Source organism: Pituophis catenifer, unplaced genomic scaffold, assembly GCF_029215685.1.
Source record: "Pituophis catenifer annectens isolate HBS135680 unplaced genomic scaffold, rPitCat1.0.hap2 SCAF_8, whole genome shotgun sequence".
Classification (NCBI taxonomy): domain Eukaryota; kingdom Metazoa; phylum Chordata; class Lepidosauria; order Squamata; family Colubridae; genus Pituophis; species Pituophis catenifer.
In genome coordinates, this window is record NW_027256888.1 from 12,122,221 (window position 1) to 12,139,321 (window position 17,101).

A 17,101-nucleotide genomic window follows, 5' to 3' on the forward strand; every position below is an offset into this window, starting at 1 on the left:
TTTATTTCATCGTTTGCGTACATGAAATTAAAATTAAAACTTGACTGGCAGTTGCCATGTGTTATACCTGTGTGTTGAGAAATATGCAAATGCTAAGCTTGGATGATTTCAAAAAAATTCAGGGCTGAACCTGTCTAGTATTTGCATAAGAAACTACCAGATAATTAAAAAAAAAAAAAACAAGCTAGCAATTTAGAAGGAGGAAATGGCAAATTACTTCCAGATAAGTCCAGAGCATAAGTCCTGCGGTAGAAAATGCAACTTTATAAACTATCAATTGCAATATTTCTGTCTGTGTAGAAATGCCAGGCTTCTTCAAACAAAGGCCCACCCAAATTTGTTGACCTGAAGCTAGCTGGGAATCCTGGAAGCATTACCCAGCCCATCTGGAGGGGAGATTTGGTGGAAATTATCAATATAAACTGTCTTTCACAGATACAATGGGAACCAACAAGGTGCCTAAAATACCTGGCAATGAAAATTTTGCATCTGTCACAGAGGACCAGACCCAGATGTATTCTCTGTAGTGCCTGTAGGTAGGCCAACAATCAAGGGGTGGAAACTTACAGAGAGAAATCCAAAATGAAAATGCATAATTTTATGACCATGAGAACAATCATATGTGCTCCATTACTGGAGTTTTTCAAGCAAAGGTTGGACAGCTTTTGGATTGGGATGGTCTGATGACTTCCAAGATCCCTGTTATGTCATGACACAAATCCCGATCATTCATATGACACACAAGTATGCTGGTCCTGTGGTTTGTCACAATATTGTGTACAATGCATATGCACAATGCATGTTTCGTTGTTTGTGTCCCTCTTCTCTCAAAGATGCCTAAGAGTACTGCATAAGTGAAATAGAGTTCGGAAGGAAAGGAAGAGGAAGGAAGGAAAGGAAAGGAAAGGAAAGGAAAGGAAAGGAAAAGAAAGAAGGAAAGGAAAAATCTTCAAGATGTTTGATAACCAAATACTGCAGCTCTCGTTTGCTAAAATAGGGCTAAGGCACAAAAACTTTGTTCATGTACGGCCACTTGGGTTGCTATAGGAATAGCTGTGATTTTATATTGCAGGTAGTCCTCAACTTATGACCAAAACTGAGCCCAGAATTTCTGTTGCTATGTGAGACATTTGTTAAGTGGATCACTGCAGGTGTTAAGTTAGTAACAAGGTTGTTAAGTGAACCCAGCTTCCCCATTGACTTTGCTTGTCAGCAAAACCAAAAAAAAATCCCCAAACCCCCAAAACTTTAACCTAAAACTGTCTACTGTTAACCTCACCCCATTCCTAAGAGGTCTGTAAGGGGCGTGCATAAGAGCACCAGCGTGCCTTCCGTCCCTGTCCTAATGTTCCCTTTAATTGTATTCATTTTATGTATTCAATTCATGCTTATACTTATATATATTATCTAATATGTACTCGACAAAATAAATAAATAATAAATAAATAAATAAATAAATAAATAAATAAAGTTTGTAAAATGAGATCACATGACTCCCGGAATACTGTAACCGTCATAAATATGAATCAGTTGCTAAACATCTGAACTTTGATCACACGACCATGGGATGCTGCAATAGTCATAAGTCACTTTTTTCAGTGCTGTTGTAACTTTGAACGGTCAGTAAATGAACTATCGTAAGTTGAGGACTACCTGAATGTAGTTTGGTGCCTGGAGCAAAACTTTGTGGGAGGCTTTGCTATAATATGTTTTCTAAATATTGGTACCAATAATAGGATTTGATTTCTAAGCAACTCCTGGATCTTAAGGCACTTTTAGCACTGGCAATCTTCTGGATGTAGCCAACAGAATCCCAGCAAAATAAAAGGACAGATTCTGTTAAATTGTTTGGCAAAGATTGGTAAGTACAGATGTATGGAGAGATTTTAACTATCTGCGCCAACCTGCTTGGTATTGCAATATGCAGATATCCATTCCAAATCTCACACAAAAGATTTGTCTCATTCCCCAAGCTAAATACATGTTCAATGTTATCACTGCTGTTAAGGTCAAACGATGTGAGAAATTTGACTTTGTAAAAGAAAAGAGACTTGGATGTGGAATAACTTCCCATCAGCTGCACACATGAAATCAAAAGCTAGTAGAGGGAGATATATATATATGATAAATAAATAGTAGATCTCTAACATGCTCTGCAGGAATTTGCTGAATTGGGCATACTCATTGCACATGCATTCAGAATGACAAGACTGTTGGTTTTATCAGAGTCATCTATACTACCTGCAGGTCCAACTGATTCATATTTATGACGGTTTGCAGTGTCCTGAAGTCAACCTTTTGCAATTATCTGACAAGCAAAAGTCAATGAAGAATCCAGGTTCGCTTTACAACCATGTTGCAAAAAAAAAAAGTCATAAAATGGGGCAAAATTTATGTCACAAATGTCTCACTTAGCAACAGAAACTTGGGCTCAAATTGTGGTCGTAAGTCGAGGACTACCAGGGGGCACTAATTCAAGAGCTATACATTTGCTTGACTCTAAACCAGGGGTGAAATCCAGCAGGTTCTGACAGGTTCTGGAGAGAACCGGTAGCAGAAATTTTGAGTAGTTCGGAGAACTGGCAAATACCACCTCTGGCTGGCCCCATAGTGGGGTGGGGATGAAGATTTTGCAATATCCTTCCCCCAAGAGTGGGGAGGGAATGGGGATCTTGCAGTATCCTTCCCCTGCCACGCCCACCAAGCAACATCCACCAAGCCACGCCCACAGAACCGGTAGTAAAAAAAATTGGATTTCACCACCGCTCTAAACGTTTACCAAAACTGCTCAAGGTGAATGTATTTCTTTACATTATGTCAATATTTTCAAAATGCTTCAGGTTTTCAAAATTGTACCAATTGCTAGTAAGATTCCATTTCTTTAATTGTTAAAAAAAAGTTTGAAAAGGTAGTTAGGTACACCTGTTTGCAAGTACTAACGGCTGCACTTATGTATTAACATTAAATTATTGTAATAATTTTAATTAATTTTAATTGGATTTTAATTTATATTGAATTCATATTGTTGAATTTTTATCTTGTAAGCCACCCTGAGTCCTTCAGGAGAAGGGCGGCATATAAATTGCAATAAAATAAAATAAATAAATAAAATTAAAGCTAGATTAATGATTGGAAGTACTAAAAAAAGAACCTAATATTATTTCACCTGGGTTGCTGATTTACTTTGTTTGCTATAAAGAGGAACAAAACCTATAAGGGGAGAAGACCAGACAACTTTTGCATTGAACTGCCCTTTAAATTAGCAATTGATTCCTACCTGCAGGAGACTGCACTAATCTGAGAGATTAACCCCAAAGTCTATGATTTTGGGCATTAATAATTGCATTTCCAAATTATTGCAGATTCCAAAACGTGTCCACTTTTTAATCTCTTCCCCTGCCAGCAAACCACAAGTGGGAGGAGTTTCTACCTGCCAGAACTGCATCACGTGACGCACGTGGTTGGCTGGCTGGCTGGCTCGCTCTGTCCCTCCTCAGCCTGTTCACTCCCTCCTCTTCGAAGAGACGGGACAACCTAGCATGATGGTTCCTATTCTCTGACGCCAATCCCAGAGCCGAGCGGGGAGTTGTCCAATCAGACAAAGGGAATCGGCGGCGGAAGGCGGGACGTCGTTGAGTGACGGCAAGACGAGACGAGAGCGGTTGGGTTGGGTTGCACGACCGGCCTCTGAGGAAGCGGCCATGGCGGCGGGGCGGCTTCCACTCACTTCCGCCTGTGGCGGCCGCTCTTTCCGAGACTGAGGGGAAAACGGGCCGGGCTCGGGGACAGAAATGGCGGGGGTCCCGCGGTTATGGCCGCTGCTGCTGCTGCTGGCCGCGGCCTTGGCGGCCCCCGAGCAAGAAGTCAACCTCGAGCGAGACTTCCCGCCTCACCAGGAGCAGCAGAAGCCGGCGCCGGCGCCTCACCAGCAGCCGGCGGTGCAAGGGCCGGACCTCCTCCGGGCTGAGGTGAGCTGAGGGAAGCGGAGGCGGACGCCACGGTGGCCGGGGCTGGACTACTCTCGTCCCCGAAAGCTCCGGCCGACTTCGGGGAAGGAAGGGTGCGGAAAGCCTCGGCTTCTCCGGCGCTTCTCCTTTCCTTTCCTGCTCAAACGGTGGATAGCGGTCCTTCAAGTCTCCGTCCCTGGGGCGAAACGTGGCCGGGTGAAAAGTGGGATGGGAGAAGCAGATTGGATTCATCCATAGACAAACGTCGCAGAAGGGGGACAAAACTCACTTAACAACTGTCTCACTTAACACCATTGATTTTGGTCGTAAATTGAGGACTCCCGTGTGTATGTGTGTGTGTTTATATATATACATACACACACACATATATATACACCCACACACACACATACATACACCCACACACACATATATATGCATACATATATATATATATGCATACATACACACATATATATATACACATACATACATACACATATATATATATACACATACACACACACACATATATATATATATATACACACACACACACACATATATATATACACATACATACACACACATATATATATATACATACACACACATATATATGCACACATACACACACACATATATATGCATATATATAAAACTTACATAGACATATATATATATATGCATACATACACACACATGCATATATATACATATATATATATATATATATATACACGCACATATGTATATACATATATCTACATCTACATATATATATATGAGTGTGTGTGTGTATATGTATATATGTATGTATTTTCATAGATTTTCATGGGTATAGGTATGCAAGTCTTAGTCTATTTGGGTCTTCTCCCGTGTAAGATATATACACACACATACACATACCATGTTTCCCCGAAAGTAAGACCCTATATTATATTTTTTTGAACCCTGAAATAATCGCTTGGCCTTATTGCTATGCGCTCAAAAGCCTGATTGGGCTTATTATCGGGGGATGTCTTATTTTGGGGGGGAAAGTACACACACACACACACACAAAATTTGGCTGCTTGGCAACTGACTCATATTTATGACGGTTGCAGTGTCCCAGGGTCATTGATCTTTTTGCAATCTTCTGAAAAGCAGAGTTAATGGGGAAGCCAGATTCATTTAACAACTGTTATAGTAACTTAACAGCTGCCATGATTAACAACTGTGGCAAGAAAGATCATTGAATGGGGCAAAACTCACTTAACAAATCTCTCGCTTAGCAACCACAATTTTGGGCTCCATCGAGGACTACCCACCTGTAATGCCCACATTTCATTTTCTTAAATGCCTCATCTCAGAAATCGTAGGACACTGCAAAGAAGAGAATCCTGTTGGATCTCAGAAGGGGGGATAAAATCAGAAGACTGGTAGAGTATCCAACTAAAAGCATTTTATTAAAATGCCTCGGCTTTCCTGATGTGTATGCTCCCTTCTTTATCCATATGACACATGCTTAGCTCATTTTATATCCTCATCTGACTAATGTGCTATTGACGAGCTGCAGACAACAGCAGTATTAGTAATTACTTAAATTTATTTTACACTTTGTCTATTGGAAGAAAGTGATATAGTCTCGCTCTGAACAGTTACGCTGTCTATTATGTAACTTAACGGCTATTCGTTTAATTCGGTTGATTTTGAAATAGTGATGTTGCCAAATTGCACAATCAATTAGCTCACATGTTACAGATCATAGTGACCTTTCAGGAGGTCTTTTCAAGGTTTTGAAAAGTAAATATATTTCAGCAATTTGATTTGATTGTTGGAATTGGATAATGACAGTTCAAATTGTGTTACAGCAATGTTTTTTTTTTCAAGTTACTGTGAGAAAGTCCTGAACTTGCATGATAGTTTCCAAGTGTGAAATGAGAATGATTTGTCATTTTATGAATATGCAGCCCATTGGCTTAACCCATATATGTAATTGTTTTTCTAAACAGACTTTAAATTTACTGTTATGTATCAATTTCTTAATTCTTTCAGTTGTGCTGAATTAAGTATCTTGCCATAATGCCTACATAGTGTTGACTGTTCAGCAGTTCTTGGAACACAACTTTGTAATCGTGGTCAGATAGAAAACGTTTCTGTTCATTCATGCATTGTTTAATCAGATTTCATGAGATGTTCTAAACTATAAAAAGGTTACTGCCCTCATATGCTCTTGCTATAAATTATAAAATGTATAACACAAACATCAGGAATTGACCATAGAAAATGTTTTATCACATTTTGTTTTGTCATAAAATACTTTATGATAATTCTTACGTTATAAGCAGTTTTATAAAATTTGCCAAATTTCAATTCCATGGGAGTCATGGGTGCCAAAATTTGGACACATTCTGTAAGTTAGGCCATTCAAGGTATTTTGGTTGGAAAAGTTTTGCCCTATAATGGACTATTTTGCCTAGTTAAAGGTTACAAGACTCAGAGTTTTAGTAGTATGCTGATTATCAAATAATAACAAGAGTGTCTTTTTTAAAAAGTACTGATTTTATAGTCCCAGGATAGTTTTGTCTTCAGAAATAAAATGTGAATCAAAGTTTCATGCACTTTCATCTACAAGCTAGTGTTTCATGATATGGCAAATCTTCACCTTTACTGAATGTTGACAAAGAATAGACAGGTTGAAACATATTGGATGTATTTGCATGATAAAATCTGCTTTTCTTCCTGAACTGCTATAGCACCTGGTTGGAAAGATTTGAGACAAATAAGAACTAGCTTTCTTTGTGATCTACGACAATATAATTATGTTTGTAATAAAAGAAAAACACTTAGCTTGTCAACAATCAGTAAAGGTGAAGATTTGGAATATCATGAAACACTAGCTTGTAGATGAAAGTGCATGAAACTTCAATTCATATTTCATTTGTGAAGACAAAACTATGTTGGGACTATAAAATCACTTTTAAAAAAAAACACACTTGCTATTATTTGGTAATTTCACTTATTTAAAAATAGAACTTGTAGCTACTTCACTTTTCTTAGAATTCTATTTCTAGAATACCATGTTTCTCTGAAAATAAGATCTTGTCTTATATTTTGTTGAACCCCGAAATAAGGCCTTATTTTCGGGGAAGTCTTATTATTTTGGGGTCCATGGAGCAAGATGGGACTCCTCTTTCCATCTTACCTGATTTCCAGCTTTGCATTTAAATATTTTTGGGGAGGGCTTATTTTCAAGGGGAGGCTTATTTTAGTGCATGTGCTCAAAAGCCTGATTAGGCTTATTATCAGGGGATGTCTTATTTTCGGGAAAACAGGGTAGTATTAGAAATAGAAATAGAATAGTGTTTTCTAGAATAATATTCTAAAAATACAGTTGTATTTTAATCTCTGTGTTAGGATATGTATTTAGCAAATGTATTCAAAAAGAACATGTAGGTAATCCTTGACTTAAAACCATTTGTTTAGTGGCTGTTCAAAATTAAAGTGGCACTGAAAAAAGTGACTTGTGACTGTCTTTCACTCTTACGACCATTGCGGCATCCTCCCTATCATCATGTTATCAAAATTCAGAGCTTTTTCAACTGGCATGTATTTATGATGTTTTCAGTGTCCTGAGGTTATGTTATCAACTTTTGCGACCTGACAAGCAAAGTCAATGGGGAAAGCCAGATTCACTTAACAACCATGATACTAACTCAACAACAACTGCATTGCTTTATTTAATAGCTATGCCAAGAAAAGTCATAAAAATGGACAACACTCACTTAACAACTGTCTTGTTTAGCAATGGAAATTTTGGACTCAGTTGTGGTCAAAAGTCAAGGACTACCTGTATATACTACCTTTAAATAGTGAGGTAATAAAATACCGTAACTCTGATTTAGAAGGTCAGCAGATAGAAGAATAGTATTATATTGATCTCAGTTCTGGTGACAGTTTAGATATGACTTTGCATTAGAGTTGCTTTTCTATTATTCTAAGTCCTATATTTTGGGACAATAGTAGATTTCGGAGAAATTTTGTGTGACGTATATTCAAGTACTTGAAAAGAACTATTGTATCTGCTTTCTGTATTTTTTTTTGTCAAGACTATGGTTGATTCCTTCAAATATGCCTCCTAAATAATTGTTAGTATGATGAATTAAAGATAAGTAGAAATTTGTTGGGAGTGACTACAGTTTATTGTTGAAGACATGCAGATAAATTGCAGCTACGGGTAAAGTGCCATAACAATAAAATATGAAAAATAGAATGCCAATGAGTCAGCATCTAAAATTCAGATCATTTTTGTACTTTTGTTTCAGCAGGGATAAATAAAAACCTTGATGAAACAATTTACATTAAATATCAAGGAGAATAGGTGAACATGAGATGATTGTTTTATGATATATTAAATTTTTATGCTGCCTGCCTCTTGGTGACTTTGGGCAGCACACAGGTTTGTGCTTAAGGAAGTCTTAAGGAATATTCAAAACAATATAGTAAGAAATACTCTTAAGTTTATGGTTTCTTAAGAGTTGATACCAACTTCAGGTTTATAATAAAAACACTTCTAAATTTAAAGCTAACGAATGTTGCATATACTTTCATATAAGCTCATCCACGGATAAGGCGACCCTCAAATTTTTAACAAAAATACCATGAAAAATGTGCATGAGGCTACCCTTAAAGCGTATTCGGAAGCTACAGCTGGTGCAGAAAGTAGCAACGTGAGTAGGTCTTGGGGGCCACAAATTTCACCGCTGCTCCGTGAGCTAAATTGGCTGCCGGTTTACTTCTGAGTTCAATTCAAGCTGTTGGTTATTATCTTTAAAGCCTTGCATGACATGGGTCTAAACTACTGGAGGAACCATATCACCTCATTGAGATTGGCTAATCCACCTCTGCTGGCAGAGCGGGCATGCTAAGGACCCGTTCAGCTGAGGAATTCTGGCAGGCGAAGAGCCTTCTCTGCTATGGCCCCTGTCTGTTCTGCCCCAGCTATGGACCCCAAAGAACGCAGCACACACAAACTCTATACAAAGCTTATTTACTCAAAATAACTTAGTCTTTATGATTCAAAGGCTGTTAATGAACTGTCTTAACAGCCTACCAGAATTCTAAGATAAGGTAATCACAGTCTTACTAGAGTTGGCAGAAAGCCCAGAAGCAGTTTTGCAAACACAAAGGAGAGTGAACTAAAGTTGTTCTCTACAGCTTGTTGCAAGCGGCGTTCCTTCTTAAATAGGCTAAGGGAGTGGCCAATTAGCCCCAAGCCTTACTTTCAAGGAGACCTCCTCCTGAGGAGCTTCTGGAGGTTCTGAAGGCCCTGGTTGAATCCCCACCTCTGGCACCACCTCTTCTCCAGCCTCTTCACTGTCTGACTCGAGCGCCAGCCTCACAGGCTGCTGGCGCAGCATCACACCAGCCTCCTCGTTGTTGGAATCAGCTACAATCTGCACAGGCCGCTGACGGACCACAACACTGCCCTTTGGAACATACCCTCTGAGGATAGATCTGCATTGACCCTCCTGATCTTGCATAAGGGCTTGGAGACCTGGTGCTGGCAGCAGGCCTGGGGCACCAACGGGGGGGCGGGTATCATTCTCATGTACTTAGTAGATTGAGAGGCGACCCGACCTTCCCATGTGATTTTTGTACTCCCTCCTTTTAATCTTTAAATGATAAACTATTTTTTAATCTAAATTTTAACTATGATTATTACAGTCTTATCTTTTTAGTGTTTCTGATTTTCATGTTTGTAAGCTGCCTCCAGATGAGATGGGTAGCATATAAATCCAATAAATAAAATAAAATAAAAAGGCTTTCCCATATGGTACTTCGACGTTATGCTTACCTACGTATGTGCTTACATGAGCATATACAAAAAATATGAATACTTTAAGGAAATATTGTATATACTCTGAGATGTGTCGATCCCCAGATAAGTTGAACTGGGTGATTTATTTTGGCACTTAAACTTCTTGGCTAATTCATAAGGTAAGTAAAGAATTTGTAAGGGCCCTTTTACATACTATCCAATGGATTACATTTTTCTTATGTGTTGGCATGATAAGGAATTGATTTCCTTAAAACTTGGAATAAAAAACATATTATTTTTTTCAGAAAGGACCTACCCTCGTTGTTCCCGTCCATTCTGTTAGTGAAGAGTCTTCAGACAAAACTAACCTAGGATTTATCCATGCATTCGTGGCTGCGATTTCTGTCATCATTGTTTCAGAACTGGGCGATAAAACCTTCTTCATTGCTGCTATTATGGCAATGCGTTACAATCGCTTAACAGTGCTGGCTGGTGCTATGCTGGCCTTAGGGCTGATGACGTGTCTATCTGGTTAGTGCTTTTGTCTTCTGTTCCCTGGAACATAGTGAAAACGTGGTGTATGTACTGTATGCGGGAGAGGATAAGGGATCTGTGAAACATTTCAGTTGTGGAAATGCCCAGTTTAAACTAGGTGGTTCCATTTTATCAGAAGTGGCCCAGTGCCATTCTGACATTATGGGAAGCATTGGAACACACTTGTTTTGAATTTGAAATATTTTGCACTTCTTTAGGGGAGCCCTTCTGACAATAGGAAGGCACTAGAGGCCATAGTTTTCGGTGTTGAAGGAAGATTTTGAGTAGCCATTTGGTTTTCGGTTTTTTTATATTAGCTTTAATTGTTTTCTTTTTACTTGTTAAGTCACTTAAAGTCTGTATCATTTAATCAATCTAAAAATTTTATGCAATAAAAAAAATTACACTTTCTATGCCCTATTCATAGAGGAGTTGTAAATTAGAATTACTGCAAAATATCATGTAGGGATATTTTGGCTACTATAAAAGGCTGTATTCATGTTGATTTTTATAAACTGACTTTTTCTTGAAAAATTTATCTGGATTTCAGCTAGGTAGAAATGTGGGAATATTGTATATTAATGTTGTATTACTGTATAATTTGGGAAATAATATATATAATATAATTCCATGGGATTAATTAATAAATACAGGACTTCCTGAATTTTTTAAAAAAGTGCTTAGAGAGTAGAAATAAACCTAGTCTGCTTCATGGAAAGCCTAAACTATTTGCTTTTCTGTTTGTAGTTTTATTTGGTTACGCTACCACAGTAATTCCTAGAATATATACCTACTACGTGTCAACAGCACTCTTTGCAATTTTTGGTATCCGAATGCTTCGAGAAGGCTTGAAGATGAGCGCAGATGAAGGTCAGGAAGAACTAGAGGAAGTCCAAGCAGAACTCAAAAAGAAAGATGAAGAAGTAAGTTAAGGTTTATAACAGTGTTTCTCGACCTTGGTCATTTTTAAGATGTGTGGACTTGAACTCCCAGAATTCTCAAAGCCAGCATGCTTGCTTAGAAACGATTAGGTTGGTATTTGATTAGTACTTCTTAAGTGATATTCTTAACAAGTACCTATTGAGTACTTAATGATATGAAGGCTGTGCAAAGATCCAGACTGAAGAAGGAAAGGTGAATCAAAGGGCACCAATCACTACTACTTGTGGCGTGTTGGTCCAGGAAAAAAAACAAACCCCTACCCAGATATGGAATTCTTGCTTCCTTGCACTTTTGGAATAACTTTTTCTCCCTTGAATCCAAATTGCTGCATAAGATCACTAAATTAGGGAGGGGAAATGAGTTACCAGATGCCACTGAGTTACAACCCTAGTATCTTGACTAGTGCTAGGAGCTATTGAATCCTGTAGTTAGATAATTTCAAGAGACTCACAAATTGTTCCTGATAGGATTACATGGATGGGTGTCCAAAATTAGCAGTGGATCAGTCTTATTAAGACATCCATTTCTGGACATTTTTGTTGGTATTTTTATTGCCAATATATGCCAGTCTATGACCATAAGAATTGATATGATATATTATCAGTATAATATTGTAACACTTCAGTATCAGAATTGTTTCCATTTGTGATTATTTCAGAAATCAGGATTGTAGTCTATGATTGCTATTCCATTTTAAAATCAGATTACCCATTCCTTTATATTCATTGAATATTCTGTTTCCAGCCAAGGATTGATTGTAAAGGGAGAAATCTTTATAGCCAGCAAAAACTTCAGGCTTTAACCACAGTGATTAGTTGCAGCAACTGTCTTGATTCCCACACTCATCACTCTTATGCTGAAGTATTAATTATTTAATTGTTTGTATCTATTTACATTGGTACATTGTGTAGATTTACATTGTAAAGCTGATCATTGCTTCTCTATCGCTGGTATTGACTCTTTGGATCTGACTGTGCTTCCCCAAGTATTCTAACAGCTGCTGCTTCTCTTCTCCTAGCTCCAGAGAATGAAACTCTTAAATGGCCCTGGAGATATGGAAGCGGGTACAGGCCCTGCAATACCTCAGAGGAAATGTCTGCATTTTATTTCTCCAATTTTTGTGCAAGCATTCACTTTAACGTTCCTAGCTGAATGGGGCGATCGCTCCCAATTGACCACCATTGTCCTGGCAGCAAGAGAGGTGAGTCAACTGTACGAGAAATGCACACGATCAGAAGTTACAGAGCAAAATGCTCAGGATCTAATTAGGTATAGGTAGATTAATATTACGATTTGAGCCTTAAGCAGCGTAATAAATCCACCTTCCCTTGGGATCTTTCCAATTTAAAAGGCACAGTTGCAATGCATACTCCGTGAGATGCACTCAGTAGAGTTGATGTATCTGAGAAAGGACATTATCTGGCTTATCTCTGTGCGGAGAAGCGATGGGACCTGCAGTCGCAAGAGTGCTTTTGAGACCCATGTGGCTTTGATTTAATGTTAACACGGCGACAAATCAGTCGTAGGAGCAACTGTAATTCAGCTTATATAGTAACCTTTAAAGACCTGAAAATACAAGTCCTGCATTGTAATTAGTTACATCTTTTTTTGGTTTAATATTAACACATTTTTAATTCATTGCACTTTTATTCTGTCCAATTGGTTAAGTTACATTAGGGGGGAAAATTGGTTCTCCTCCTGGTGCTGAGGTGAGCATTTAAACTGAGTAGGAAAAGGACCTTTTGTTTTTAGTCTTCTCATTTTTTTTAAAGTGATTGTGATACTTTCTGTTATCCCAGGAATGACATTCTAGTGAATTCTCTCTGGTCATGAACGAAGGCTGGATGTGGCTGACAGTACATTCTCTGTGTGTTTTTATCTGTTTGCGGCCTTTGAAAGTATTAGTGGCTCCTTTGTAAGCAACTGCAGTAAAAGAGCTGTAGCTTTTCAAATAGCACTGAAATGTTTCCCATTTTTGACACAGGACCCCTACGGTGTGGCTGTGGGTGGAACACTTGGGCATAGTTTGTGTACAGGCCTAGCGGTGATTGGAGGAAGAATGATAGCACAAAAAATCTCAGTTCGAACTGGTAAGTCCTGGGCAGGAAAAGAAAACCATCGATTTGCAAACAGAAAGGGAAAGTGAAATGTTTTCTAACAGGAGATTAAAAAAACCAGTTTGGTCTAATGATTAAGACACCAGGCTGGAAAGCAGGAGATTGTGAGTTCCAGTCCTGCCTTAGGCATGAAAGCCATCTGGATGACTTTGGGCCAGTCATTCTCAGCCCAACTAGCCTCACAGGGTGATTGTTGTGGGGGAAATAGGAGTGTTGGACCTGAGTTATTTATAAACTTCATAAAGGGGACCGCCTTGAATCATTTTCATTAAATGATGGAAATTCCAGTCCCGATTACTTTTATAAGTTGAGGACTTATCTATCATGATACATTTTTAGTCTCCCTCTTTCACCTGGAAATTAATATTACTGTGTTTCCCTGAAAATAAGACCCTGTCTTATATTTTTTTTGAACCCTGAAATAAGCGCTTGGCCTTATTTTTGGGGAGGACTTATTATTTTGGGGCACATAAAGCTCCTCTTGCCGCCTTAGCAGATTTCCAGCTCTGTCTCTAACCCTAACCAGAGGAAATGGCGGGGACCGGCTGCACATGGGATTAAATATTTTAAAATTTGTATAAATAGTAAATAATAAGTAAGGATCACTACGAAAGAGCTGTAAAAAGAGTTTATGTATATAAACATATGTTTTGTATTTTTTTAATGTGTCATAATAAAATAATAAAAAAATTAAAATAAAAAAAATATTTTGGGGGGGTATTATTTTAGTGCATGCGCTTAAAAGCCCAATTGGGCTTATTATCAAGGGATGTCTTATATTCGGGGAAACAGGGTATCACTATCAGTTCCGTAGATTTTGAAAAGCTGATCCATGGGACATATGGTCTTAAACACCTAGCAAATCCTTCACGTTAGGCCTGCCCAAAGTAACCAATGCATTAAAATAGAGCCAAGTCCTACCATTTGTTAAGTTAGTGGATAATTGGTTCAAGAAAACTGAAATAGGTGAAATCTGTCCATTTACTATATTCTTTTTTTAAGTTCATGCTCACTATTTAGAATGGGGGGGTTTTTTGGATAGAGAGGGGAAATTGTCTTTAATCCACTGTCAGCCAGTGTGAATGGGCCTGAGCAGATACAAACCTGTCATCTTGTCATGAAACTTCCTATATACTGTCTTAATTTTCCAATTGGTTCAAGATCAGTTTTTCAAATGTGTCTCATTTAACCATTTACTGAAATATTTTATTATTTAGTCTTTCTTGATAGGAGTATACAGTAGGCAAAAATGACATTTTTTTTTCATTTATTTATTGGTTGAAATTATACAACTGCCCATCTCACATACATGAGAGTGGGTGGCTTAACAGGATTCAAATCACACACACACAAAATACAAAACTAAAATCATAACAAAAGATACAACCTTTAAACCCTAGAAACAATAAAAATACAAAAAACAGAAAGGGAAAGTACATGTTTCCTATGAAAGCCATCGATGAGGTCTTTGTGGTTCAAATTTTGCTGACTTGCACAAAGATCATTTGATGTGGATTATTTCTTACAGTATATAAACATTAACTAAAGCTTGTCGTTTATAACTTCTTGACTCTGACCATGTTGGAAATATATAGGGCGGGTGTCTTGATTGATTAGATACTGGTAAGAAGTAGAGGCATGAAAGTAATTTCATGAATACAAAAAAAAAAGCCTTGTGAAATTTTGTCCTTTATATATAAGTTCTAACCACTTTGTTATTCTCTCCCCCCCCCCTTTTTTTTTTCTTTTACAGTGACAATCATAGGAGGCATTGTTTTCTTAGCCTTTGCATTCTCTGCACTATTTATAAGCCCAGATGTTGGATTTTAGCAGGACTATTTTTCCTCCTTTTCCTTGAAATACAAGAATTAGAACCAGTGACTGCCATTCGGCTTCCTGTATATAATGTACAGCTACTTATTCAAACAAGCACTGAAGGTGGGATGCTGTAATTTTTATAGTAACAATTAGTTTGATATGTTTTGTAGATACAGTCTCTGCTGAACAATTACATGATCTATATATTTGGGATAGGAATAATGTACATTTGCTTACTGTACCGACTCAGATAAACTGAGGTTTCAGCTCCTGAAATTTTGCGGAGTTATTTTACTTGCAGATGTCCAAAAAAAAAACACTGCTTGAAAACCCCCCCCTTCGATTTTATTTCTCAAGTACATGGTTCCACAATCAGAAATGGAGAGCTGTGCCAACAATTAAGTCATCTATTCAAGATATTGAACGTGGTGGACTTGTGGAAGAATCAGGATATTTTGATATGGAATGTGCTAATTCAGAAATGGTCTCAAAATACAGAATCCATCTAGATATTTGCAGATCAATTTTTGTATTTTACCGAACATTTGATGCATTTTCAGATTAAAATATTCTTAAAGTGGTCGTTGTTTTCTTTTTAGTAAGTATAATAATATGGGAGCAAATGGATAAAAACTAGGTACCTCCTATTATAGAAATGCAATTAAAATGTGTTTTGGTTTTATTCAGAGGAAAATTATGTGTACTGTTCAATATTTTATATTTTTAGTGGTTGTACCCATTTCTTTTTACTCCAGTACCTTTGATGGATAAATATTTCTGTGATTTCTCATAATTGCTTTTGTTTTTAATTTTAAGTCATGCTGCTTGTCAGTTATGGAAATATGATAATTTGCCACTGATTCAGTGCCACATGCATTGTTCTAAGCTGTGCCACAATTTTGCCTTAGTACGCTGTGTAGATTCAGCCATTTGATACATAAACTCTGGTCTTTAACTTGGTGTTATGCAAACCCAGTTAGATGCAACATTTAGCAAATCATTGGTTTAATGTAATTAGTGGAGCCATAGTATGAGGCATCAGGTTGGGCTGCTAAAGATGATGTTTTACATAAAGAATGGCACTGCCACAATATGGGGGAACCCCTTTCCCAAATTAAAGCTTTTATTCCTAACCAATACTTCAATAAGAAGGCTGAGATAAGATTGATCAAATGGAAGCTTTCCAAATTACCTCTCCTTTTTGCCCTCTGAAACTGTTCCACCATCCTCTCCTCGGTCTAGAAGTTCAGAAGCCATCCAAAGAATTCAAAGCATTCCCCATGCTTATATCATATGCCTGGCATAGGAGAGAATTTAGATCAGCTATTTTGCTGGTATAAAACCAGTATCTTCCCATTGCTTGGAATGGAATTAGTTTCTTGAAAATAGTTCAATTAATGCTGTTCTTATTTTTGATCTGCCAGCAGGATTCTGGATTTGCCAATTGCTATCACTGAGCAATATACTTGTCCATCTTGTAGCCAAAAAAGGAAGGGGAAAAAAAAGAAAGAATCCAGTTTGTAAAAGATGAGTATCAAGCTGGAAAGATCATTTTAAAATAAATTATTTTGTAAAGATGAATTTTTTACTGCTTTACTCTCATCTTTCCTAAGTATGAGATTCTTCTAGTTAAGTGTAATGTGTACAGGTATAATTTCTGGAGGATTCTGAAGAGGGGTTCACCTTCATGTTTTCCAGTGTAGGTGCTATGCCTAAAAGAGGGAAGAAAAACCCTTCACTGTTTTTCAGAAGTTTAATCTTTTTGTTGCCATTTTACTGAGACTTTAAAAGCATTCTTCTATCTAAAAGCATTTCCTATCGTGGTAACATGCCTTGTGTAGTATATTTGCTTCTGCATCTGTATGTCCTTATTTTTACATCATCCCTTCCAGAGGCTCTTCAGTCTTGCCATCCTTAAGCCAACAGCATCTAGCAGAGTT

General features: G+C 37.7%; 1 protein-coding gene across 4 annotated transcripts; it reads left to right on the forward strand.

The window, feature by feature from the left end:
- Positions 1 to 3,672: 3,672 nt before the first annotated feature.
- On the forward strand, positions 3,673 to 16,656 carry TMEM165 (transmembrane protein 165). Of its 4 annotated transcripts, none has more exons than XR_011600678.1 (7): positions 3,673 to 3,968; positions 10,056 to 10,281; positions 11,032 to 11,207; positions 12,245 to 12,427; positions 13,211 to 13,316; positions 15,097 to 15,281; positions 16,586 to 16,656. XR_011600678.1 is itself a non-coding variant. In XM_070948293.1 (6 exons), the coding sequence occupies exons 1-6, from the start codon at positions 3,792 to 3,794 to the stop codon at positions 15,171 to 15,173; spliced, it is 945 nt and encodes a 314-aa protein (XP_070804394.1). In that variant the 5' UTR covers positions 3,673 to 3,791; the 3' UTR covers positions 15,174 to 15,954. The 4 variants fall into 4 exon arrangements, 2 of the variants coding, with proteins under 2 accessions (XP_070804394.1, XP_070804395.1); XR_011600679.1 differs by having other exon boundaries at positions 16,589 to 16,636; XM_070948293.1 differs by lacking the exon at positions 16,586 to 16,656 and having other exon boundaries at positions 15,097 to 15,954.
- Positions 16,657 to 17,101: the final 445 nt, after the last annotated feature.

What these genes read in the sequence shown, in the direction of transcription:
- TMEM165 (XM_070948293.1), top strand. Translation starts at nt 3,792, where the DNA reads ATGGCGGGGGTCCCGCGGTTATGGCCGCTGCTGCTGCTGCTGGCCGCG. An exon ending in CGGACCTCCTCCGGGCTGAG is followed by an intron (nt 3,969 to 10,055) that starts GTGAGCTGAGGG and finishes TATTTTTTTCAG; the next exon opens with AAAGGACCTACCCTCGTTGT. An exon ending in GCTGATGACGTGTCTATCTG is followed by an intron (nt 10,282 to 11,031) that starts GTTAGTGCTTTT and finishes TTCTGTTTGTAG; the next exon opens with TTTTATTTGGTTACGCTACC.